Here is a 27,013-nt window from a genome sequence, read left to right as displayed (position 1 = left end):
GTCTTGGGGCTGCGATGTAGTGTACCCCTTTCCTGATTCCTCTGCTTCAGTCTTCAGATCCGGGTTCTATACTTATATCAGCACATATATCTACAATATTACACAGTATTCGTCAATCAGATATTGCTCATATCATCTACAAAACCCAACAACTTTGTTTTCGTATATGCTCATATCAACTTAGTAGCAGACGTCTGCAGTACTTAACTGTCTCCATGTATGGGTGGGCATGTCGTTCGGTAACTAGATTACTGAATTACAGTAACTGGAACCGCACGATAACGGTGTTCTCGAGGATCAGTTGTTTAGATAATGAAAAAGCTCGCTGTTAACTGTGTTTCTGCATTACGCATAATTCCAAGGGCAGTTGAAAAATACTAAGCACAGATTTATTTTTATTGTCCATTCCCGTTAAGAAAAGAAATATGGGACCATAGGAATGCCAACATTCGGCAAAGAGCAATGAAATATAGTCCAGATATACCGACAAAATATATCAGGGGGAAAATGATAAAGTTGGACAGAGAAAGAAGGAACCATGAGTATTGAGAAGTTTTACCTCTAAAATTAGGATAGGAGGGTGAAGTCTACAAAGAGCAAACTGTTAGCATTTACCTCATACGTATTTTTGTATGGTATTCTTGATATGGTATTCAGATATTCAAAATGCAATATATTTCAATAACATTCATTACGTAGGACTTTGAAACAATGCTTTACATATAACAGCATTTTCCAATGGCCGTTCCCGGAAATCATTATCCAGCAGCTGGCTTCCGCTGCCTTCATCGCATACACGTATCCACCAATAAACTTTTCTGCGCATTACATCCGAATGACATGGCATGATCCTCGCACAAAAAAGATAGTGTGGACCTTCGATCGTCTCGCATAAGGTACACAACCTGGGGAAAGTTTGGCTTCAGAAACTGCAGGGCCAACAAGCCCGAGGCGCTTTTCAGTTTCGACCTTCTTATCGTGTCCTGCTGACCGCCTAGTTACTGGCAGGAGAACCGGAAGTTGCGGTGTTTCCCCACTTGACGGCAGGAAGAGGAAACAGCATTATCTGCGAGGCGATGGACGACTCGCTAGGTCGGATGTGTGACGGCGACCAATGGAAGGGATGGAGACAAAGACCCATGTAAAGGCGTCCAGGAAATGAAGCTCCCCTGGGCGTCATCTGATCAACTGCGGACTCGCTTGTCACTCATTAAAGTTCTTTTGAGATGCTTCATTCTTGGTAGTGGTTTCATTACATCCTATAGCTAGATTGACGGATATTTCAGGTGCGATATACACCCTGTTGCTGCCACTTTAAACTATACCTAGAGTTCATTCAGTGACGTCGCCCCTACACTCTTAAAAATGAACTTCACCGCATGGCACGCTCCTAGCCAAGCATCATCTTTAATGATATCGTTATATCTGCCCTGATTTGTTGAAAATGGGACGCGTACGCCTTATCTGTGACAATTACGAACAGCATAAGTGTCACAAAAAACGCGTACGCCTCCCGTTTTCAACAAATCATGGCAGATAACGCTATCATTAAAGGTGATGGTTCGCTAGGAGCGTGCTAGGCGGCGACGTTCATTTTTAAGAGTGTACGGCGTTGACTTCGAAAAGGCGAGACCACCGCTATGCTGTGCGTCCGGCAAAGTTCAGTTTTCGTTCGCTGTCATACGCTATTAAGAAGACTATTCGCGTTGAGAAACGTGGAAGTTATAGGATTTATTCACATGACGGTACTCGCTGGGGAGCGCCACAGTCGCCAGTGAATTTATCGCCATGATGAAGGTCCTGAGGTCTAGACCGTCCAGACCTTCACTCTCATCGTATTCACCGTTCATGTGGTGTGTTCAAGTCCTTGAACTGTGAATATTGTTTGTACTATACAGTGAACCCTCGTTAATATGACCCCCGATAATCTGACATACGCGCTTTACGACCATACTCCTGGGGAACAATGCAGTGAAACCTCTGCAAATCTCACCCTTTAATATGACAATTCCGCATTATGACCAAAATTTTCGGGAACGACCATGGTCATAATAACGAGGGTTCACTGTATACCTATAATTTCCATGTTTTCATCGTCAATAGGTTTCTAAATAGCACATGGCAGCGAACAAGAACCGAAATGAAACTTCGGCCGACTAATATTATGGTGGCGGTTTCGCCTTTTCGAGGCTAGTCCCCTCTAGCGAGGTAACGTCGCTATATAAATATAAATAAGATTTATATTTATTCGCACAGTACAGGAACTTGGAAACACCAAATGAACGGTGAATACGATTAGGTTGAAAGTCTGGGACGATTACGACCTCAGGACCTACCCATCATGGGAGCCGGAAAAAGGGTCCCCGGAGAAAACGTCCCTGGAGAAAAGGTCCCCTCAAAAGTCCGTCCCATGGAGTTATACTTTATCGCTCGTAACTCAGTGACAATTACAGCGCGAATTTTCATGTAATTTTTTTTATTGTTGACATGGTCTGGCTTGAGCGGAGGCTTAAAACACGATCCTGGTTCAAACCTATGGGACAGATTAGAAGAGTTCTGCAGAATGTAGCAAGTGGGTTGAAGAAGAAGAAAAACAGCAAAGCAGGACTTTCAGCTATCGTGTATGGAAAGAGAGGAATGCATTGTAGCGACGACTACGTCGGCACTCAGGAACTCGACACCATGCATATTGTCATGATTTAGACTTAAAAGTGCACTTTAAAATTTGGATTTTTCGACGCCTTATATTTAAATTGTTTACGTCAGCGTCATCTATGGTATCGGACGTAAGTTCACTTCCCAGTTCTGGCTGTTACCTCTATCCGCTGAACCAGGTCCTGACGGGCTGATAACCAAGGACACTGCCCTGTCAGGTATATTGGCCATTGCAACAGAGACTATCATAAGTCACCCAGAAATTCGTGAATCAACTTGAACGTGCGTCATCCGAAACCCATGAGCAGGTTATATTGTCGAGGGCAGAATACACACCTTTTTCCTGTATTTGTACGAATAGTCTTGGTAATAGTATAAACGAACTGTGATTTTCACGAGTATGACACACATAGTATTGACGCGGGGATGGAATGATTCCCAAGCAGAATGGCCATAGTACGAGGACGTGAGATTCTGTGTGTTGGGTGCCGTGCTTTCATAGCAAGTAGAATGCAATATCTTCATAGATATGATATCTTATATATCTCTCATTTATGATATCTTATTCATAGATATCTTCATAGATATCCAATACCTTTAGAGATTTCAGTTCATAGTTTTATACAAATTTCAGGAGCTTTTAGTGCACAATTATCCGCACTATGGGCACCGTGCACTAGCTGGAGGACGCTGCGGTCGCTTGATCGACAGCGCCACCCGTGGCGATTTTGCGCGTAACGGTCTGGTACTGACGCCGCATCGGCGCCTTCACGTATGTAGCTTTGGTGCTTATACGGGTGGTTTCCCGTATTTTATATGTCGGCTTTGGGGCTTTGGCTACGTGGCCTCACTATACTTTGGCCTCATTAACCCGTGAGACTACTTGTGTGGAAGTGGTTTGTAGTGGTTTGTTGGAAACCGGATATGTAATGATAATAATAACGTTTTATTAGTGCTAAAGAACAGCCACAGCGGCCCTAGTATAGGTACATCAGACACACTGTCGCAAATTGCAACACAGAAGCAGCCACCAATACCACGCAAAAGAAAAACACGACATAAACTATGCTAAAAAATAAAACAAAAATCGGCAAGAGTTAAGAAGAAACATACCATTGCTGCTCGACAAACGCGTGATTGCTTTTGTGTGCGTGTGTGTGTGTGTGGACGAATAGGAAGGAGCAAAGAACCACTTGTAAACCGAGATCGCAAGATTTGGCAACGATAATAAGATCATAGGGACAGAATGCACCTACATAAAATGATGACGGGTAGCGAAACGCAGCTCGGGGAGGACAAATAATTCCCATATTCCCCTGTGTTCGCATGCAAGCTGTATATTGAAGGAAGACCAGGTCCAAAAGCCAGTCTTCCAGGTCTTCGCCGCCACGCCGCAAAATTAGGGTCCGAGTAAAAGAGATACATACTGTACGACATATAGCAGACATTAATTTTAGCCAAGCTCCACCATGTTCATTGGTCATTCATTGGTGTATTTCGCAAGAACTTTTTCACGCCAGTTGCTGTGCTATAAGTCCGCATCGCGATGCTCAACTGGTCACTGACAAATATACTAAATGCAAGGAATGAGTTCTAAGTTAGAAACAACAGATTGAGCAGGAACTTGGATGGATTGCTGTGAAAGCGCTCTCTCAAATATGTGACTGGCGGGAACCGTCGGGACGATACAGCGAGAAGGACGAAAACTTTACGGCAAGTTGCCTCTCTTTCACACTAACTTGGTTATCGTGGCAGATTACCACATAGAATTGGTTTCCATTTTATCTTCTCCTTTGACTTTCTATGCAGGCAGCTTCAAATTAATCGCTCATTTCGAACGGCGAAACTAGCGAAAACGGCACTTTCGAAACGGAGAAACTGCTAGGCGCTGCTGGCTTTACGCCGCGGCGGCATCCCGGGCATTACGCCCCGTTTCCCCTCGAGGGGCCGCTGCCGTCGACAGAAAACTCTAGCGCACGGTGCCCATAGTGAATGCACTGTGTACACGGTACTAAAAACTGTGTTGCCAACAAGCGCAAACAGTGATTTATCCAGAGCCCCTCCCCCCTTATACCCCCTAAATCTGGAGGAGACGCCTTTAAACTTTTGTGAGATTGCACAATATTTCATCAAAAGCATGTAAATACACCCCTTAACGTAGCTCACCCCCCCCCCCCCCAAAAAAAAAGGACGAAATTCTGGGTAAACCACTGAGCGCAAACAAATAGGAGAGCAGGCAAGAAGCAATCTTTGTGGAATGCACTTTTGAGGGGACCTTTTCTCTGGGTACGTTTTTGCCGGGGACCTTTTCTCCTACACCCATACATCATGGCGGAAAATTCAGTAGCGACTGTAGCGCTACCGTGCGAGTGACGACATATGAATAAACTCTATTAGTCAAAAGTGCAGTCGATTCCCAGAGCAAATGCAGATCACAACAGTGGCGTGGGCAGGAGGGGCCCGGGACCCCTCGAACTCGTACCTTTGATAGTGCATTTGGGAAAGGCAAAATTGAGTGGGTGAAATCCTCGTCCCCAATCCCCATGTAAAGTTCCCATAGAACCCCTCCCAAAATATATTGCTGGCTACCCTACTGAACCACAGTGTATGGTGTACTTTTCAGGTCGTTTTGCGGTGATTAAATATAGGGGGATAAAGATGCACTGTTCCTGCGGTTTGAACGCAGCCATAAACAACCCCCAATTCATTTGTAAAGAGTGCTAATCATTGTGCGTGCGAGTCATTGTCTCCTAATTGGGAGCACCGGGGGCGTCAGTTTAGTGCATTCTCATTGTACTATTCACTTCTCGAGCTGAGGAGATGGAATCTTTTATTGTGGAGGGGAACGGCGATGCACGTGAAGATTTAATCAGTGCCCCGTGTTTGGGTTTGTCATTTCTTCGCTCTCTCTCTCTCTCTTTCTCTCCTTCGTGCTGGTGGAAATTCATTTCGAAATAATTCGTACCCTGTCGTTCTTTTGTGCCAGAGCTACGTTGATTTAGGATGATACGTACATTGGCAAAAATTGCGGGATTCTGCTTGATCGATGCCATTAAGGAGAACTGTCGTGGAGACTATTTACGAAGCTTGCCCGCCTTTTTCGTAACATGACAGCGGACGATGAAATATGGTGGGCAAACTGTACTGTGCTATGCAGGGAGATGACAAAAAGTGTTACCCTTCGCTATCCCCGACGAAAATTGGAAAAGAACAAAAAGCGTGTGTCTTTAGGACCTCCAGTCGATTTTGTGCTTCGAAGGGTGAATAATCTTGTATTGGTAGACGTAAATCAAAATGAGGGCAGATTAGCAAACGTACGCCTATTAACTTTTTTATCTTTTGGCAAAATAAGGAGCGGTACCTAAGATCGTAGTTACGTTATGCACGTAATAAGAAGACACGGGTTAGATGGACGTGTATAATACCCCTGTCACACGGGCAGTCTTCAATTCTTATTGAAATCAATAGCAACTGAACATGCGCTCAGCGCCACCAAGCGGGTAACGTGACAACTTCTCAAACTGCGTTGCATCCAATCATACCTGGGTAGTAATGTCATTATTATTGACATTATGTAATTTGTAATGTAATTTAGTTACATTTGGGCAGTAATTTTACTCAGTACTTTTTACAAAAGAATCGAGTGTGTGTTCTGTGTTGGCACTTGGCAGAAAGAGAGTTGCCGACTGACGAGTTAAAAGAATTCCAACGCCCACTATGAACGGTGACGCACACAATCGGCACAGAATAAAATATGTTTTGTTCTTACAACGTAGTGTCGTCTGACAATGAATTTCCACATCCTCAATATCGTTACGATTAAACTCGCAGCAATGACTTTGTAATGTCATTACTTTCTCGTAGTAATTGTAATGTTATTTCATTACATTTCAATTGCAATAATGAGTAATGTAATTTAATTACATTCTAACTGGAGTAATGGGTAATGTAATTTCATTACATTTTAGAAGTACTTTAGCCAGGCATGCATCCAATGCTCCAGGACAGGTTGACACGTTACCCGCTTGGTGGCGCTAAGCGCATGTTCAATTGCCATGTGTTTCAATGATAACTGAAGATTGCCCGTGTAGATAGGAGCCGGCCACTTGTGTTCCGCTGGGCACAAGCAGCCGTCTGCATAGATGCTGACGCGAATACGTACTACGTGAAAGAGTATGATTACATGAAAGAGCAACGCATTCAGTTATGCTCCTTGGGGGGAATCTGAGTTGTGGTAGCTGCCATCGTCCTCTAACGACGTACATACGTAAATACTGTCCCCCTATAGAAGGTATAGCCGCAAACTCGCGGGAATACATATTTTTATTGTTAATCTAAACTGAACTCACAGGAGTTCATGCTCCACGTAAAGGTAGACACGTGACATCTCTGTGCGACCCTAACCAAGGTAGTGCCCTAACTGACATTCACACGCCTTCGATTAATGTAAAGGAAGTTAATGTCATGAGCTACATGAGCTCATGAGCTCACTTCGATCAGAGAGTAGGAGAGTGAGGTCGTACTACTACTTTCCAGTATGGGACATCGCTGACAACTGGCCCGCATATATCAGAGATTCCTTTTTCTTTTTTTGTATTACATGTTAGCGGCCGCGAAGCAACTGTGTCTATGAGCGGCATACAGACGTGGACAAGTGGAGAGAGGACGGCAGGAAGGACTGGCCGGGGGTCAGGGGAGTTAGTATGCGTCGCGTTGACCGACATTCGTCTGGAAAGTCTGCCGGAAAACCCAGGGAAAACCTCAGACAGCACAGCCGGTGGTAGGATTCCAACATACCACCTACCAGTCCTCAGCAAACGAGCTGATGCTGGTACCCGCTCGTCCATGTCTCTGGTGCATTATCCGAGTGATCTTCGGCGGCGGTGGGCGATAACACACTTTATTATTTATTTATTGTTAAATCTACACTGTATAGACAGGCAGTGTTTCGGTGTCATTAAACTAATAGTAGTCACATAGAGAACGATCTCGATGAGAGCCTCGCCAACCGAAAGCCCTGCTACAAAGCCAGCGGGGTAGATGTTAAAAATTGTTTTCTTTCCCTCTGTATAGTTAGATAAAGTTTTCTATAATAGTGGACTAATGGACGAACTCTAATAGGATACCTTTCCCATCACCATCCCTTTCCCATCCCTTCCACAACAGCAATGGGGCAGTGTACCGCCATAATGGCGGTGAATGACCCACCACATCATTATCTCATTTACGTGCGTGCGTGCGTGTGTGTGTAATAATTGACCTTAGCACTTCTTAGTTGCCCTGGAGCGTCGTTTATGAAGGCACTGCAAACTACCTGCGGACGAAAAGAAGTAAAGCGCACATAAAGTAATGTCACCAGGGGTTGTCGCTCAAGTTGTATATCGTTTTGATAACTGGTCTGTTTTTCTGGCTCTTTAACCGTTTCGACAATCTTTATAAACGAATTAGAAATGACGTTGGCGTTTTGCCGACTTGCAGCCGTCAGTCGCTGGTTGTGTAGCCGTTCTCATGTGCGGCTAAAGCTTGCAATCACGATTCACTAACGGGGGCTCGTCGGGGAGCCGATGGAAACGTGTCCAGCACAGCTAACCGCGCCAAATTATACTCGAGAAGACGCAATAAAATCCGTCTTGACCCAACGAATGTACAAAGAGCGCCTAGGAAAATAAAACCGCAAGAAACGCATTCAATAACTGTGGCTCGCAAAACAACAGTAGGGTTGGGGTGCTTCGCCATAGACTATATATAGAGGCATTTCTCCATTGAGAAAGCATCTCCATATTTCTCTTTTGTTCCAAACTAGAAACCAATGAAACCAGAAGAGCCATAATCCGAGTTATGGTTCGAAGAATGCGGTCTGCATACCAAACGCGCGACCCTGTAACTGCATAAACTACCGCCGAAAGCTTCGGGTATAGCTTTAATAGCGTTGTTGCATGGTTTGCCTTGTCAAAATGGCTCTACGAAAGGAAAAGCTGCATATAGATTACGCAAGAAAGGGGGAAAACGCAAATTACTTTCTGTGGCCGCAAAAAAAAAAAAAAAAATATTTAAAAGAAAAACTGCAAGTGCGCGGTGTTGGGCTTAAGCAATGTTGGATTAATAAAACCGCTCTATGCCGATGATCGCCAAGAGATTGATGCTACATATGCATAAATTATATGTTATACCGCAGAAACTTCCTTGGAAAAGGCGCACGGATTTTGGAACGTTGCACGGAGTCCGCTGCTGTTCGGAGGATGTACCATGACGGAAAACACACACACGTTTTTATTTATTCTTCTGCTACATAACCACGTTTTTTTTTTCTTTATCAGTATTACTGGCATCTTTGCATCGATCACCCAACCTGAACATCATGTTACTTGGAATGTGCGTTTCTTATGCGCAACAACAACAACAACTTTATTGTGAGATGATGAATGGGGAGTTTTGTCGCAAGGGACGATACTCTACCCCGTTGCTGGTGGTGATGGGGAATGAAATAATGAACCCCTTCACAATAAGGATCGGAGTCCTATGTATCCAGAACGGTGAAGAGAGCTTTGAAGGCAGAGCGTTGGTGAACTGTGGACGTGGCCAGGGACCAAGCAATTTTGTGAGATAGAGGGGGCGAGAGCCCAGCTCGTTAAGGGATCCGTGGAGTACGGTTCGGGAAGGTTGGTAGTGTGGGCGATGAAGAAGAATGTGCTCTAGATTTTCTACAGCACCGCAGTGACAGCATTGGGGAGAGTCAACTTGCCTCAAGCGGTAACGCCACTGCGCTGTGAAAGTCACATCGAGGCGCATTCGATGAACTAATGCGGCATTTTGATGAGCGAGGCATGCGGAAAGCGAGCGCTGGATCAACTCTGCTCAGCATGGCTGGGGGGAGAATATCAGCGGTCCATCGGCGGGAAGCCGGGGAGTCACGAGTCGTCGAAGTACGGAACGACGATCTCCTCTCAGCAGCGCAATACGCGTCCGTCTCCGAGACGAGAGAGCTGCTTCTGCGGCGCTGTCGGCCTGTGCGTGCGATGTGCGTTTATATGCGTGCGATACTAATATTGCAGAATAATAATGCAACACCCAATAATGCGTGGAGTACTAAACTCATACCCGATGCAGAAGACCGCCACCGCTCCCCACTTCGCGGCAGCAATGATGGTTTCACGAGCACTATGCGGCCGCGGGCCGGGCCGGGCTGGGGTAAGCCTTCGTGACTTCGTGTACAGGCCGGACCTATAAATCTGGGCCCGTGTAGCGCTCTAAGGTGAAGTAGCCAAGTCACCACCTGCATCCCTAAAATCTCGAGTTCCTTTCAAACTTCATACAGCAAGGTTGTCGAAGTTTTCGGCCTTGGTAACTGCGAATATATTCACGTATACAAAGATTTAACTGGTTTTCGGTCACTCATTCCCTCCAGAGGGTGCACTGATGATGTCTCCCGCATGGGAGACGAAACGTCTGATTAAATTGGTTATTCTGTTATGTTATGTCGGTGTTATTTTTTTCCTTCTTGGTAACTGTGTGCGCAAACGCACACATTGCCGGGGAAAATTGGACGCCGTGCCTGACTAGGAGCAGGTGTCCCTCATAGAGACACATGCAACCTCCCTCAGCTTAATGAAGTATAGGAACGACCTGCATTATCCCTTACCTCTTCCGTTAGGGCGCTCTCGAAAAACCAGGCCACCACTCTTCATAAGCGAACCTGTCTACAGTTGTGCATGGGGGGGGGGGGGGGGGGGGGGGGTATGCTAGATGCAAACTTACGGCAGAAACGTACAATTATGCACCAAAAGCTATTTCTAAGAGGGTGATTCAAGCGAAAACAGCAAACGTGTGGACAAGTACCGAAAGGTTAGCAGATAGGCATGGTAGCGTGGTGTAGAGTTATGCACGGGCCGACTTTTCCGAGCCCGACTGGGCCCGGGCGCATCGAAAACTGGCCCGGGCCTTCCTGTTTTCATGCGGCTCGGCCCGGTGACTCAGCGTATAGAGCCCGCCCTAGCATTTCCAGCCGTGACTTACGCGTTTCTAGCGCTTATCAAACACATTTATAAGTAAATTTATCTGAAGAGAAGACAAGGCCACAAACATACAAAAACTGGCGGTTTAACACCGCAACAGTATGAGACTAAATTAAATCTAGAACGCACGCGGGCAAGCGCGTTATCGTTATACTACAAGTTTTTGTGCAGGTAGAGGATGTTGTCGACAAACTCCTTCTCCCAATCCCTACCCCTCTCTCCAAGTTTTCCGAACGTAATTGTGAAATATGTGAGGAGTCGGGAGCAATGTGAAGTGGCTAAGGATCTAGAGGGTCGAATCATATCATACGCATAATCCAGTGTCCTTTGCTTGTTTTTGCAAATATATGAAATTACGTAAGCACGTGATGACATGAACTAATATTCCACCATTGTGCGGAATCAGCTGCGCGACACGGCCGAGCCAGACTCTCCGAAACATGTTTGTCGGCGCGGCCCGGAGCACACAGCCAATAAGAAGCCGAGGCCGGGTCGAGGGCCCGTGCCCGTGCAGGGCTCTAGCGTGGTGGTCTCTGAAGTACGGCGGTTCGCACCTAGTAGATCTGACAACCCTGCCCCAAAGCAGAAACCATGAAGGATGGCATCTCGTTTGGAAGTGTGGACGAAAGAAGGGCAACGCCCTGTCGTCAGATTTCTCACCGCGGAAGATGTGGAACAACTGCAAATTTACCGTCAAACGACAAGGCAGTACGGTTCTTCATGCATGTCTCAGAGGCAAGCGTACGAGTGGGCTAACAAGTTCAACAATGAGGTGAGTCGTACAGCAGACCCTCGACCACGTCCAGACCGTGCGCAAGGTGACATTACTTCGGGGACGACTGCGGTTGCTACGGGCTTATTGGAGTGAACCGGCGCATCACCGTGACAGTAATAGCTGACATATGCTTTAGATGAGCCTAGGCTCCCAGACTATCATATTATGCATGAGAAGATCAAGTATCGGAAGCTGTCTGCAAGATGGGTATACCCCCGCGCCAGCTGACACACGAACAGCGAGAACGAAGACTGGCTGGTTATCACGAGCTGGAGATGAGAGCTGGATCCACCATTACCAGCTCAAAATATTGTGCCGGAGACTGGCACTTTTGTGTACGTATAACAGGCTTCGTGCTGGACAACATGAGAAATAAATACCGCGGCTGTATCCTCGCGATTGGGCTGCCAACTGCTGCATGATTTGAAGTGGGAGGTTCTCGTACATTTTCGGCTGTAACATTTTACTAGCGTTTCTAAGCGTTCGGAAAATGTACCACGAACGCAAAGACCATTGAAGGCTTGAAGCCACTAAATTTTACGGTTGTCACAGTAGCGGGTGATCCCTGTGCCCGAGGGTATTTTTGTGATTTATGTATTTGCCCGCGTATCTATTGTCGAGAATGTGTGAATCATTCGTGCTGAATATATCTTCTACTTTACAGAACCGCCAAAATGCCTGGGTAGAGCACGGACCTTGCCAACTGGCTCTGATCATTCCCTGCAGACAGAAAATCTCTCGGAGTTCACCGTCCGCCATAGTACCGCATCTTTTCATTTTCTTCCCGCCATACACGAGGCATTTTTTCGAGTATCCATTTTGAAGTTTACCAGTAGGACCTACATCATAGTACGATGCCATCCAACAACACTGTCATCAACACAACGGCAACGACACAACTGACGCCGGCAACGGACGCTCAGCAACAGCAGAAGAATGAACAACATTCTGTTGCCGACTCAGACGCTGAAGAAGGTTCTGGCGATGTTAAGGCAGAGGTTAATGCCAAGACCGACACGGACAAGCCACGAAGTCCGGTGTCGAGGTTTTTCTCGCACCATCATCATTCAAAAGAGAGTCCTAGTGGGTCGGAGAAGGGCAAATGGAAGAAACTCAGGCATGCAGCGCCGAGGGACGATGGCTACTGCTCATCAACAAGCACACCGCTTTCGTCAGGTTGGTGTAGACTACATAAATTATTATTTTTCCCGCGCAGTGTTAAGGTTATGCTTTTATCGGGTCTCCCTTTATTTCACGCTTCTCTCCATTTGCCTTAAAACTTCATGACCACGAACCCTTTAGGTTCTCCAAACCGCATGTCTGCCTACTCTACCTCTCTACCGCGAGTGTCAAACGTTACTTCTCTATTCTCGTGCAGAGTACGTGGAACAACTGAATGCCAATGACTGCCAAAGCGAAGTTGTGCTCGTCGACGGTTTAGCTACTACAGTGCCTGTGCACAAAGGGGCTCATCCCGACTTCGAAAGCCCCAAAGTCACCACAGACGGGACAACGGGCGTCACGTCAGGATCACAAGGGGACTCACGAGGGGGGGATCGACCCACGTGGAAGAACAAGGCTGACTTCCTTCTGTCTATTATCGGCTTTGCGGTAGATTTAGCAAACGTCTGGCGGTTTCCTTACCTCTGCTACCGGAATGGCGGAGGTGAGTAAAAAGCTATCTCTAGATAAGACCACTGTATCATCAAAAAACCTTGAATGGGGATAGGAAGGGAGTTGCCTCAGGACAGAAGCCGCCGATATTTCGAACAGAGACTGTTCTTCTTCTGGGCACCGTCCTCATCATTGGCATGGTATTTAAAGGGTTAGGTGTGACGTGTTTAAAGGTTCATGCGAATTGTGGGTCAACAGCCCGGAGGGAAGAAAGGTTCCGTACGGGTTTTTACGGCCGGAGTGAATGGCTGCTTTGTTAGAGTGTGGAGGGGATTATGTGACCGTAGTGATCTAGGCTACAGACCGGTTACAGAAAAATGGAAGGTTCACGAACACGTGGACGAAACGGATGAATGGGGATAGTTCCAATATTAACGGGAATATTGTTCCCTTTGTCTATAAAATGATATCAATATAATGACGACGTATCAAATCTGTACTCAGTTGGTTTAACAAGAGGCCCAAAATGTTTTTTTTTTTCTTTCCTTCTTTTTTTTTTTTTTTTTTTTTTGTCGGGTAGCTTCCAGGTCGATGGAACAAGCATTGCAGTCGAAGGTGGCTCTGTTGAAAAGCACTATGTAAAAGAATCCCATTGTGTTGCACATTAAGCATATAGAAACTAAGTTCCGTCTATAACCACCTGAACCATATCCTATGCTTGAAGTATGGTTTAACTTACCATTTACACCAACGTTCAGGTCGCCCATTCACATGTCGTGTGTTTCAAGGTGGTTAACTGCACGGAGAAAGAACACACTCAGTACCTGTGTGATATATCCACAGCATAGGTGACACAGTTAACTCATATGTTTACTCCGTAAGGATTATTTCCGTGGTCTTATTTACCGTATTTCCATTATTTCCGTGGTCTACATGTTCATGAAGTTAGTTGTTATCAATTAAACGTCTTGCTGGTTTTGAGCCTTCGTGTTTGTGTTTGTTTACGTGTCTTGCCCATCGCTCAGGCTTGCCTATCATGGAATCTTATTGTATATACAGTAAAGCGCGATATACTGAACTCACCATACACTCAAGAAGTTTTGGCTAAGTTACTAAAATCTTTACAGAAACCCTGTAAACGGCAATAGTCATTCGCTTCACAAAAGTTCCGTTAAGTATGTCGTTAGTCGTACAGTACAGTCTCTCTACAACGTTACGATAGCATAAGCCTATATGAGCGCGCCTTTTGAGCAAGCTCTTTCAAGTTTAACTGGAACCGTTATTTTTTTCCAGTACACGGTGGTGAAATGTACCTGTAATTGTATACAATTTTATAGTGTACCTGTAACACGGGACAGATGGTTCTGCAAGAAATCGAACGAGTATCTGTCGTGTTTTGCAGGTGTATTTCTTATCCCGTATATGCTGATGTTAATATTTGGAGCCCTGCCTCTTTTCTACATGGAACTTGTACTTGGACAGTATAACCGACAGGGTCCCATCAGCGTCTGGAAGATATGCCCGCTATTCAAAGGCAAGTCTTGGTTACGTATTTGTCAACTACAAAAGCACAACAAGAGCAGTCTTCTTTACTTCGCCGCTTTGGGTTCAAAATCTCACACATGGCACCTTCGAAACGGGTATCAGCTAAGCAACTGTCGCAGACCTGCTGAATACAGGATAACTCCTGTTTAGCATGTCACACTCAAGAAAGGCAGACGAACTGAACTTCAGGCAGCAGTAGACAGCAAATTTTGCTAAGTATAGGCTTTACAATTCTGTACTTTCGGTGTCTTCGTTAACTTAACGTTAACGTGCACTGAATTATCAGCTATAAAATAGCGCCCCTATCGGATAAACAGTTGGCAATTAAAGCCCCGAAAGGCAAGGCAATTAAATCGGGAAAACAACCAAACAGTGTCCGGTGCAATATCCAAACGTCCGCGTATAGGCTGATCAGGCGAATCACAAACATTCGGAAAATTTTAATTAGAGATAATCAGTGAAAGGTCGGACTGCGACAAAGGCGGAAACGTGTCCCGGCGAAGACGTACACGTCACTTCACCGCACGGCAGAACAAGGAAGTGTCAACTTCGTGCGAGAAAATGTTTTCAGTCGTCATTCGCGCTTATCCCTCAATGGTGTGTTGTATCACGGCGCAGCCGTCATTATCAGCAGCACACCAGTATCATGTAAACGCGAGTGTTTACTTCGTATGGGGGGTGCCGCGCACACGTGGCGCTTGTCCTGCCGTTGGGAAGGGAGATAAATAGATGCTGTGCGGAAATGAAGTTCTTTTGGAGTCTTCGCTACTCTCGGCTGTCGGAGCACTCTTTTCGGACTCCGTACGAGAGGACAACACAAATGGATGGTCTAAAAAAGTTTCAGATTATGTCTATGCTTGACCAGAGAATGCTGTCATCCCCATGCGGTTTTAAGCTTGCTATGTCCGAACGTGGCCACAAGCACCAAACTATCAAAATGTCTCATACGTAAACATCCTTGCCGTCTCAGTTTCTGGCGTAAATGTTGAGCGCGCGTTCTGTAAACTGCGTCTCGTGAACCGGAACGAGCGTGCTGCCCTTCATATTACTAAAACCTCCGAGACGGAACTGCGAAAACTGAATAATAAATTCAGTATAAAATAAAAAATCAATACAGTAAATAATAAAACTGAGTAGTATGAATTTTAATCACCAGCTCGCTTGCTTTTTAGCCATTCTTTCATTGTGCTGCCATGTCGGATGACAGCATGATGATGTATGCTTGTGTGTACCGAAACAAGCTCTACGTGTTTCTGATTTGAAATTTGATATTTTCCGCAGTATTTTTTTTTACCTACAAAAGCCAGCTCGTGACGTTTTCTCCACCCGAATTCGGGTATTTATTTTTAGTTTGAATATTACCGCCGAAAGTTCCGATTTTTCAATACCAGATAGATGTCGGCTCCGTATGGCCTCTGGCGACCGTCGTCATCAAAATAAAGGCGTTGTTGTTAATGTTATTTTCGTTGCCGATTAACACCCGCCCAATTTCGTAAAAATCAAACGAGAACCCGTACACCTGGAATAACATACGTCCAAAAATGTATTTATTTAAATTACAGCGACGCGTGTTTAAAAACGGCCAGTGTATTCGAACTAGAATTATAGAAATTGCTTCCTGGAACTGGTGGGCTTCGGTTACTTCCAACAATGTTAGAATTGGCTGGCTACCCTAGCGCTCTTCTTCCGATGTAAAAAGTAATGCTGGAAATAGGATGGCAATATTTTCTGAAAAGAACGAGAAGAAGGGTGCAGACGTCTTCGGTAACAAGACAAATCGACATTAAAATAAGACTGGAAATATAGGATGGCCACGTTTTCTCAAAAGAACATCCTTTCGTCGATTCGTCTTCTTGCCGAAGACTTCTGCACCCTTGACTGTCTGTGTCAAACATCAGCTCATGCACGCGGATGTTAATCGGCGGAGTAAATTATTGCACAGGTGTGGGCTACTGTGCCGTTCTGGTGTCGTGGTACGTCTCCTTCTACTACAACGTCATCATCGGCTGGGCGTTGTACTTCATGTTCTCATCTTTCCGCTCCGAATTGCCCTGGTCGCACTGTGGCAATCCATGGAACACCGAGAACTGCTACACTGGCTCTTTCTTAGATATCAGCCGGAGCAATAACACAACACAGATCTCGCCAACAAATCGCAACTCACCAGCGTTGGAGTTCTTCAAGTGAGTTCGTATACACCCTCATAGTCAGACTCAGGGTCAGACTCTGTGGCACACATTAAAGGGGCACGAAAGTGCGAACGTTTCTCCTCGCCCGGAATGAAAGATCCCGTTACGTTGGTACCAAAACAAAAAAGGAACGAGATTCATCAGTTGCGTCGTTCCTGACTTATGAGTTAAAGAAACCGCAATTTACGCGCTTTCTCTCTCCCTCTCCTTCTCAAGAAGCACGTGAATGCGGACAGACCTCGGATTGGTTTCTCCAAACGCTCTCCCGCGACGACTGGACAAATCGTTTGAAGGGACCAATGAGAGTCTACTCCGAACTGAAAAGTCTTCAAGAACATTTAACGCGTTCTTTTTTGTTTGTTTGTTTTTTGTTTTTTCCTTTTCGTCATCTTCTCGACGGCGAGTGCACATAGGCGTGTCATTTGCCAACAACAATTGAGCCTCTGTGCGCAGTAAAGGAATAAGCCGAAAATACCGAAACGAGAAAACTTCATGTGAACACTGGGAGAGGTGATTGCAGCAGGTTTTTCTCGGCTAACGACCGTGAAAAATGTACAGCATACACGTAGGTATATCCACATTACATGCGCGTGTGCGCTACCCGCATCGCCTCAGGGTGTGCGTCTTCGTAGAAGAGAAAGACGTCCAAGAACGTGACATATCCCCGGTTTCAATATAGCACTGCGTGTACGGGGTTTTGGTGTAGAAAAAAATGGAAAGAAAAAGTCCGTGTAGCGGAGCAACGAGGTTATGGCTCATTGAGGAGCTCAATAAGATTACAACACCCCGTACCTCTGCTAACACGAACACGTATAGGGTACGCAGAGGTGGAATACTGTATAGGCTAGGGGGTACTTGTGAGGTATAGGAATGTCCCGTACAGCGCTAGACTCTCACATAAACTCCGAAAGTCTGCTTCTCCCAACTGCAGCGAATGTGGGGTCGTAGGTTGTAGAAGACGTTTAGGAAAGGGAAACGCGAGTGAAATCCTCCTCCCCATGTAAAGTTACCACAGAACCCCACCCAAAATATTTTTCTGGCTACGTGACTGTTTTCATGTACGCCGGCAGTCGCAAGGTCCTGGAAGCGACTTGCGCTCAGCGACGCTCGACCGTTTGATGCCGAGAAAGAAAAAGAAAAAGAAAATTGGGTCGTTGGCCAGCGCAGCACCAAACATCTGCATTGCAAGTACTGGATCTTTTCCCTGAAGAAACTCGACTGGACGCATGTGTTTTCCCCCGGTGCTTCTCATTAGTTGATCGCTGTCTCTTTCTTCACTAATTCCGATCCTGCCATTACCCCCCCCCCCCCTCCCAACTTCCTTTTCTTCTTTTTCGCATCCTTATTTAATTTTCATTACCTAGTCGAGTGTACGTGTACTGGGGTAGCCAGTCCGGCCCTGTTGCGACATACGTCGCGATTTTTTCTTGTTGCTATCATCATCATCATCAACGTATCCCCTTAATGCATACAGAGGTTCAATTGCTGATAACAATCGGATGTGTGTACTAAATTCATTCGAAGAGCGACCGGAAATGCACATGTGTTGCATATCTTGGTAAACTACTACCACGATTAAAATACGAGTACGCCACTGTTCTGTGCAAGCCGAAAATATATTGACAATGAGGATTGGCAAAACTGGTAAGTTAGAGAACTACAATTAACAGTTATAAAAAAAAACACACATACTTGAGTTACCTTATATTCGAGAAAGTTCCTGGTATTTGGCCCCTGTATTTTGCTAGTCACGTATTACTGCGTCAGTTCGCGTAGCCTCTCTCTGAGGTGACCCCACGTGAAAGTCATAAAGACCTTCCACCCTAATCTTCCCTTGACAGATCCTGTTTCGTTACGCATTTGCCGATTCACATAGAACATTCGACGCCATTTGTCGACGTAATCAGTTGCACCGCTCGCGTTTGGAAATTCAGCCCCGTGTGTCGGAGCTAGATTCCCGGCGCACGTCAAAAAGAACCCCAGGTGGTCAAAGAATCCGCAGTTCTACCCTGCGGCACGTGCAGCATGTCGGCACACAAATAGGCTGACATACACCCTACATGTAAATCTGCTCCAGTTACCGTATTTAATCGCATAATTTGCGCCGCTTGGAGCTCGCTTTGCACCGCTTTGAAGCTCGCTTTTGAAAAGCACGGAAAGCACGCGCTGGGCCTTTTGAATCATCTCGCTAATTTCGGTAGCACTAGCCAAAAACAAAGAGAGAAAATCATTACGACCGACCTCTTTCACTGACAGTAATGAAAAATGAACAGTCACTGTCTATTTTCTTGCCTAATTTTTTACTTAGGTGTAATTCTTTTGATACGAATTTCGGATGATACGAATATTTTCCTCTACCCTTCGTATCATCGAGATTCTACTCTGTTATTCACCTGAAGGCCCACCTTTTAACAGAAACTTGACATCTATTAACAGATTTTGGACACGATTTTTTTCAAGTCGTCTTGTTAATGCGTCGCGTAATTTGCGCCCCAACCTTTGCGTCATTTTTTTTTGTAAAAAAAGTGCGCAAATTATGCGAGTAAATACGGTACCTTATTATTGTTTCGAAGTTCAAATATTATATACATTACGACCTGAGTACAAAGAATGAAAAAGGTAGACTTGGAAACAGACGTAAGTAGAAGCCGTTGTATAAGCAAAAGCTGCACAATTTTACAACTGTCAGTTGTTTCCGATAACACTTGTAACTAATTTCCATTAGAAATTCCAAAAGAATGTAATTGACTTAGAGGACCTCAGCTGCTCTAATTACTGCCGAAGTCTGATCAGTTGAGACAATAGAAAGTCGTAAAAGAAGAGGTTAGAGAGCGGCTGTGCCATCAAGGTTCTCGATAAGGCCACAAAGGTCTTCTGATTGGGCGGGCCTTTTACGGGGTGCTGAACAGTCTGGCCAGTGGATAGAGTTTTATTGACATTTTTGGTAATAAAACACAGGGGTTGTAAGACGGACTCTTTTGGGGCCCGGTATAGAAGGCAGCGCGGGAATCAATTCTGCTACAGAGCTCACTTTACGCTTATCGCAGCCAAGTGGTACGAAATTTCTTAATAAACCAAAGAATTTGTTCAATTTCGGACAAGTTTGTGAAGGAAGCTCTAAATGGACCTGTACCATAACCATAGGGAAAGAAATATATATATATAGGTCGAGCGAAGAAAAAAGTGGCTAGATTGAAAATCAACTGAATTAGCTTTGGTAGAAACAACTGGATCGCGTATGTTACCTCTGTTTCATTTTCCACCAGTACTCGTTAGGCGCATGAATTACTTTTGCTGTTGTTAAACATGTAGGCAGTCAAACACTGCTTTGTGCGCAGGTTAGCAGTCGTTACGATGCTGCGCCATTGGTTCTTGTCGATCACCCTATGTACCAAGGAGTTCATCGGATAACGTTTGCCTGTACTGACATCTTTCTTTCGAAATTGACATTTAAAAAAATAATTCTTTTGTCACGATCCGTGACAAAAGAAGTATTCCTTCAGCACTTCAGGGGCCCCTATGCAGCAACACCTAGATACAAAAAGCTTGCGCGCTCGTAGACGTGACGGTTAAGAGTCCGCCAATCAGGATCGTGTTTTCAACGGACGTAGCCAATCACGAACGTCGTCGTGGCCATGGAGAAGAACCACCGTCGTCTGCGAGTTGTGATTGAACGCCCCCCGCATACTAAATGAGAAAACTTGGAAATAAATCGCAAAACGGTCTCAGTCTTTCTCAAAACCGATTTTCTGGAAAGCGTCTTGCACTTTTTGTCTAAATATTTAGGTCTGCAGGTTCCAGGTGAGCTACAATCATTTGCGGGTTCTTGAATTCGCAGAACGGTGAATCGCTGTAGCAGACGAATTGAAAGAGGGAGAAGAGGCAATGCGCAGGTTTTCTCTATCTAGGTGGTGTCGTTTTATGTAAGCGCTTCCAATTTTGGACGCATAGGAGAGGATAATGAGCAAAAAGAATGATTTGCGTATTATCCCCAAAATGAAAAATGGTTGTTCGCTACTGGAATCCAGAATTATCTGGTATTGCTTACATAAGGGCGTTTCGAAAGAAGCATCGGGCCAGAACTTCAAAATAAGGGCATTGCATTCATATCACACTGTACATAAAAATAAGTGCGATAAATGCTTTCTCACATACCGGTTGTCACTCTGTGTCACCAGCCGCGCGGTGCTGGAGTTGCACTCCAGTTCAGGGATGCACGATCTAGGCGTGCCCAAGTGGCAGCTGGTGCTGTGCGTCTTCCTCGTCTTCGTCATCCTCTACCTGGCCCTCTTCAAAGGGGTCAGCTCCTCAGGAAAGGTGGGTTACCTCTGTAGAATGGGAAAGCATTTCTTTCAGAACGCTGCTAGAGAGAGGAAGTTCTGCAATTTAGTGTGACGTCATAAGACCCACACATCCGGCACTGTTGGTCTTTCTAGGTAGTGTGGGTCACAGCCACCGCCCCATACATTATCTTGACCCTTCTCCTGCTTAGAGGAGTTCTTCTTCCCGGTGCTGGACAGGGAGTCATGTACTACTTGCAGCCGAATGTCGGTAAACTACTAGAGACTCAGGTAAGCTCCAAAATAAAGTAATACCAAGACACCTCTCATCGAGTGAACAGCGCTAAAAAATACATAGGTGTTATACGGGAAGCTATAGTTAGGATAGAAGTAGTCCACAGCCTGCCTTGTGGGCTGGAGTCATTCTCAGCCCTGACGAATGCCCCACCACAACGTTGACAGCTTTATTTAAGCAATTAAATATTAACGAACTTCCCCATGTACTTGTGTAGATCATCACTATCTCTAGTGGTTTTAACAAGCAGCAGTTTATTACTTACCCTACTATTTCATAGCCATCAGGCTTTGTACTTTTTGACGCACACACACCATACATGCTCGTATATTTCTTTAGGTATGGGTGGACGCTGCATGTCAGGTGTTCTACTCCGTGGGCGTAGGATTCGGTGTTCACTTAACCTATGCATCTTACAACCCATTTCACAACAACTGTTACAGGTAAACACCATTCTATGAATCGTACAATTGCTCAATAACGTGCATGAGCAAACAACCCAGGAATGAATGGCTGCTATTGGTCTCGTAGCATCAAAGCATATTCACGCGTGCTTCATGCACCGGTACAGTGTCAACGGACTGCGAATCCGTTCCTCTTGTTTGTTGCAGGGATTGTCTAATGACGACGATAGTGAACAGTTTCACGAGCTTTTACAGCGGATTCGTGATCTTCGTGTACCTGGGTTATATGGCCGCTAAGCAAGGCGTGCCAATTGACCGTGTGGCCACAGAAGGTCACGGTCTCGTCTTCCAAGTCTACCCGGAGGCCATCGCTACGCTCCCTGGAGGGCCCATCTGGGCTGTCCTCTTCTTTGTCATGTTACTCACCCTGGGCCTAGATTCTGCCGTACGTATGGTGCTCTACGCCCTATACTGCCATTATGTGACTGGTCTCCCTTCGTGCGCAGATGGGTGGCTTGGAGAGTGTTATCACGGGTCTAATGGACGAATTCCGTATTTATTTCTCCCGGTGGCGGTTCAGAAGAGAAATATTCACCGCTGTGGTACTCTGCGCCTCCTTCTGTGTCTCTCTCGTCAATGTCACAAGGGTAAGTCCATCATGCAAGAAGGCGTTTCGCAAACATTTCATCTTCATTTATTTCTTCTTTCATACAATGGAGCGTAGCGCATATCAGATACGTTCTGTTCTATACTGAGGCGGTCAATGATTTATCTATTCTAGTATGAATGAGAGAAACGAGCGTGCTCGAACAAGTCTGTGCGTGTCGCGACGTGCCTTCAGGGGACACGTGTATACATCGGACACAGTCTCAGCTTAGTGTGATTCGAGCAAAGTGACAGCCCGTCAAGTGAGTCTACGTCGGATTCTACCAAGAAACTGCTCTAGTTGAAACAACTTTCGGGGACAAAATTTCTCACCACGGAAGCGGAGAAGCTTAGTGAGATCCATGAATCCATCGGTGGGGTTTCATGGTTGGTGTGCCCCCTTCATGTTCAATGAAGTCCAGGCCTCAATTTCGTCGGACAGACGGATGAACGCTCCCCGAATATAAAAAAATGCGGGTATCTGTGTAGGTACAGGTTGGAAAATGGTCCACAAAAAGGTTAAGCACGTGTAAGCCTAGTGTGAGATAGGTTCCGAGAATGATGACACCTATACTCAGAAGCACACGAGCCTTCTGTGCTATCAGGAAGACCTGAAGCTGGTCGGTGAGATCCAAGTCAAATTTTTCATCGATGAGTAGCTGAGGATAAGACGTGGGTATATCACCGAAATCTAGAAATTATGCCGGAACCGTCACCAGTCTCTCCAAACCAAAACCCCTCGTTGCTGTGGGCTCGGTTGATGCAGCAATTTTTAACCTCTAAGGACAAATTATGGAACTCTCAAACGCGGTTGCGGAACCCTGTTCCGACCTCTGCCACCGACCGAGGCACAGAAGTTCCTTCTCGTTGTCGCCGTCGTTCCCCATCCAACGGCACTGGAGTTAGACCGTGCTCAGCATAACATGCTACTACTACAAGAAGTAGTACGGTAGCGATGCGTTCAAGTGTCCCAGATCTTGCTCCTGGTCGGGAAATGCAGAGGCCGGTTGATAGATGCGGCATACAACACCAATCCACCAGGAAGCTGCCTATTTTTTGTTTCCGGCAGGATCGTGGGTCACCGTTTCTTAACCGACAATGGAGCTGAGGCCAGCATCGTATCTCCTACAAGCGCTGATCGTGCACGACAAATCTTCTATGATCCTTCAGGCCGTTAACTCCTCTTCCATCTCAAACTTCATAGCTATCGACATCGTATCAGACGACTCTTCCGCTGGATATTTGTAATCGCCAACGTACCTCACGCCAGCTTAGGAGCTGACTTCAACAATCTGGCTTCGATATCAGCCTCTCTCGCAAGAAGTTAACTGACACTGAGACCAATCTGACAGTGTCTGATTCCCCCATCAGAGCAGACGAGCACCGCAGAATCCGTACTGTGACACCAACCTCCGGTATGCGGCTGTCCTCGCTGACTTTCTAGCTGTCACTATGCCGTGCAACCTAGAAGTCCCTCCCACGTACAGCGTCACATATCATATCGTGACTACATGTCCACCGGTGGTACCCCGCCCACCCCGACTCTTCGGCGAGCGCCTCAGATTACCAGCCGAGAATTCGGTCATGTGATGCAGCTTGGGCTGATCCGACTTTCTTCGGGCCAATGGGCTTCACCTCCCCATATGGTACCGAAGAAGGGTCATAAGGACGGGCGCCCTTGCGGCCACTACAGTTAATGCTCGCACAGTCCCGGACTAGTATCCCTACCACACATCCACGACTTCTCCATTGGCCTTGTTGGTGCATCCCTTTTCAGCAAGATTGACCTTCTAAGGGCCTACCATCGGATCCCTATTGCGCCGGAAGAACAACCTAAGACCACGATCATTACGACATGTGGCCCCTTCAAGTTCGTACGCATACCGTTCGGCCTACGAAAGGAATTTTAGAGGATTATCACGGAGGTGGTCCGAGGTCTTCCCTTCGTATTCGCCTACATGGATAACTTACTAATAGCCAGTAAATCTCCCGAACAGCATGAAGAACATCTTCGGCATCTCTTTCAGAGACTGGACGAGAATGGCCTTGTGATCAGCCAAGGGAAGTGCATCTTCGGGGTTACATCGTTGGAGTTTGGGGGGAACCAAGCAACACCAGAAGGCATCTTCCCACTTCAGTCCAAAGCTCGTGCAGTCCAGGATCTCCCCTTCGCTACGGAAAGTTCGGGGAATTCCTAGGTCTCATTAACTTCCATCCCCGGTTTATAACACACTGTGCGGGCCCACCCACGAACACGAATGCGACTGCGCCTCTGACCCTTCCTCCTGATACCACATGAAATATTCCCTCAACGCCAAAACCACTTTGGCGGAAGCCATCATGCGGCTGCACCCACTGCCTTGGGCAGCCCTCCGGTTCACGGCTGACGCCTCTAACCATGCTGTAGGGGCTGTTCTCCAACGACATACCTCGAAGGGATCGTCTTCACTGGTTTCCTTCTCTCAGCGGCTAAAGCCTTCCGAAGAGAAGTATAGCATGTTCAGTCGGGAACTTCCTCGCCATCTATTACGCAGTGAAACACCAGAAGTTCCACGTCGTTGCGAATATTAAACCCTTGACCTTCGTTTTCCAAGCAAACCGAACAACGTACTCCTCGTCCGACCTCCACCGTCTCTACCGACATCTGCTACGTCCATGGCAGCCAGAATGCCGCAGCGGACTCTGTCACAGGGGAATTCTACCTATTCCCCCGTAATTAACTCTTGCTGCTGCACAGGAGCAGGACGAAACGCTGTGTGAACTATTACGTACTGTATGCGACACGGTTGTCTGAAATCTGCGAGCGCGTGTCAGGCTGGTATAGCGAACCGAGGTCGTCAGTTAGTACCGCCTTCGCCTCACTTCAGTGAGTAGTAGGGCACCCTAGCGGTGACTACGCTGTGACAACGCCACCAGACGGGAGAGATGGTCTGATAATGTCCTCCTGAACAGAGCGCAAAAGCTTGCAGACGACGCGACATTATCACATTATCAGACCATCTCTCTCGTCATGTGGCGTTGTCACAGCGTAGTCACCGCTAGGGTGCCCTACTAGTCACAGAAGTGAGGCGAAGGCGGTACTAACTGACGACCGCGGTTCGCTACACCAGCCTGACACGAGCTCGCAGATTTCAGACAACCGTGTCGCATACAGTACCTGCGGACCAGGCCAAACTCTCTCTCCGCCTCAAGAAAACTCATACATTTTGCGACATCGCTGGTGCCACACCGCGACAGTATCTTCCACAGTACTGTCGTTACCTTTCACTGTTTTCCCCTCCTACACAACATAAGTCACCCAGGGATCCGTGCACACAGCGGTTGTTATCCTCAGGCTTTGTCTGTCCAGGAATGAATGCTGACGTAAGCTGCTGGTCTAGAGCAGCACACCTTACCAAAGAGCTAAAGTCGGTCGCCATACGAAGACCCTTACTGACCCTTATCCGGCAGTACCGGTTGCCTGACGCACGTTTCCAACAAATCCACGCGGATATAGACCTCTACCCGAGAAACGTCATCATGACGTTGGTAGACAGACTGAAACCGAAACAAATCGGAATGGGAGGGCTGGGTACCACGAATGGGCATTTGTTCGCTGCCTCCTATTAAAAGAAAAGTAGGACCGAAGGTCGCGTCCCTTTCAGGGACCATCGTAATCCCCTCAAGACTGTTGCTTTCGGGCACGCCCTTGTTCGCCCACTAGCTTCGGGAGTAGTTCAACTCTACCAAATTGGTGGCGCTGTCGAACACTATGACGTCATTTGTTTACAAACAGGGAGAGGTCTATTGTGGTGCCCCAACCACCACCCCGGGGTTGTCGATGCATCCTGACAATTACCGACTGTTATACCCGGTGGCCCAAGGCTGCTCCCATTCCCAACATCACAGCCAATAATGTCGCACACGCCATCGTGGCCGCTTGGGTTACTCGGTATGGCTGTCCAAGCCGTATCAGAACAGACCAAGGAAGACAGTTCCAAAGCGCAATCTTCAAGAAACTTATGCATCATCTCGGGGTTCATCACATTAGGACATCACCACACCATCCTGCTTCCAATGGTCTCGTCAAGCGTCGACACCGTCAGCTCAGGGCCAAGCTCATTGCTCGGGACGCGGCAATTAGGTTGACCACTTACCCATAGCTCTGCTGGGCATCTCCTCCGCCCTGAAACAGCACCTTTCATGCTCCGCCGCCGAGCTGGTCTTTGGCACCACATTACGTCTACCCGTTCACGTCTACACGTTCAAGACCTGCCGCTTCTTCCAGAGCTTGCCCTCCTCCCACATCTCCTGTTCTCTGCAGTGGGACGCGAAGGATTCCGCAGCAGGAGAGAAGGAAGTCACGCGCAAAGGTCACGCCCACACTTCCTCACCTTGACGTGGCGCGTACGTCTTTCTGCGCGCGAATTTCAAACCGTGTAGATTCCAATGATTTAGAATGACGGGAATAAATCACAGAACTCGAACGCCTGAAACGTGAAGCAGGGATTCGGTAAATCAGGGAATACACTACTTGTCGAAACAGATAGCTTCGACCAATTGATGCTCCAAGAGCGAATTATCCCTTTAGCATTAGGACCATAAAGGCAAACATTGTTC

The 27,013-nt window shown here is 46.5% G+C and overlaps 1 protein-coding gene and 1 long non-coding RNA gene across 2 annotated transcripts in view; one reads left to right on the top strand and one right to left on the bottom strand.

Annotated features, from left to right (window-relative positions):
- LOC135378207 (uncharacterized) overlaps positions 1–21,048 on the bottom strand; it is a 97,649-nt gene extending 76,601 nt beyond the window's left edge. The window contains exons 1-2 of the long non-coding RNA XR_010418312.1: positions 20,946–21,048; positions 13,796–13,852 (exon numbers count right to left, since the gene is read on the bottom strand). This is a non-coding gene — a long non-coding RNA (uncharacterized LOC135378207). The remainder of the gene's footprint in view (positions 1–13,795; positions 13,853–20,945) is intronic.
- LOC135378203 (sodium-dependent noradrenaline transporter-like) overlaps positions 1–27,013 on the top strand; it is a 114,986-nt gene that overhangs the window by 77,047 nt on the left and 10,926 nt on the right. Inside the window, exons 3-11 of the mRNA XM_064611147.1 lie at positions 12,107–12,618; positions 12,821–13,108; positions 14,459–14,590; positions 16,544–16,784; positions 20,969–21,107; positions 21,227–21,361; positions 21,705–21,808; positions 21,977–22,214; positions 22,276–22,416. Coding sequence (XP_064467217.1) covers positions 12,297–12,618; positions 12,821–13,108; positions 14,459–14,590; positions 16,544–16,784; positions 20,969–21,107; positions 21,227–21,361; positions 21,705–21,808; positions 21,977–22,214; positions 22,276–22,416 — 1,740 coding nt within the window. The 5' untranslated portion in view covers positions 12,107–12,296. The remainder of the gene's footprint in view (positions 1–12,106; positions 12,619–12,820; positions 13,109–14,458; positions 14,591–16,543; positions 16,785–20,968; positions 21,108–21,226; positions 21,362–21,704; positions 21,809–21,976; positions 22,215–22,275; positions 22,417–27,013) is intronic.

The sequence above is a fragment of the Ornithodoros turicata genome, chromosome 1, assembly GCF_037126465.1.
Source record: "Ornithodoros turicata isolate Travis chromosome 1, ASM3712646v1, whole genome shotgun sequence".
In the NCBI taxonomy this organism is placed as follows: Eukaryota; Metazoa; Arthropoda; class Arachnida; order Ixodida; family Argasidae; genus Ornithodoros; species Ornithodoros turicata.
The sequence above is the reverse complement of the archived record's forward strand: the minus strand, read 5'-3'. Positions and strand labels throughout refer to the sequence as shown.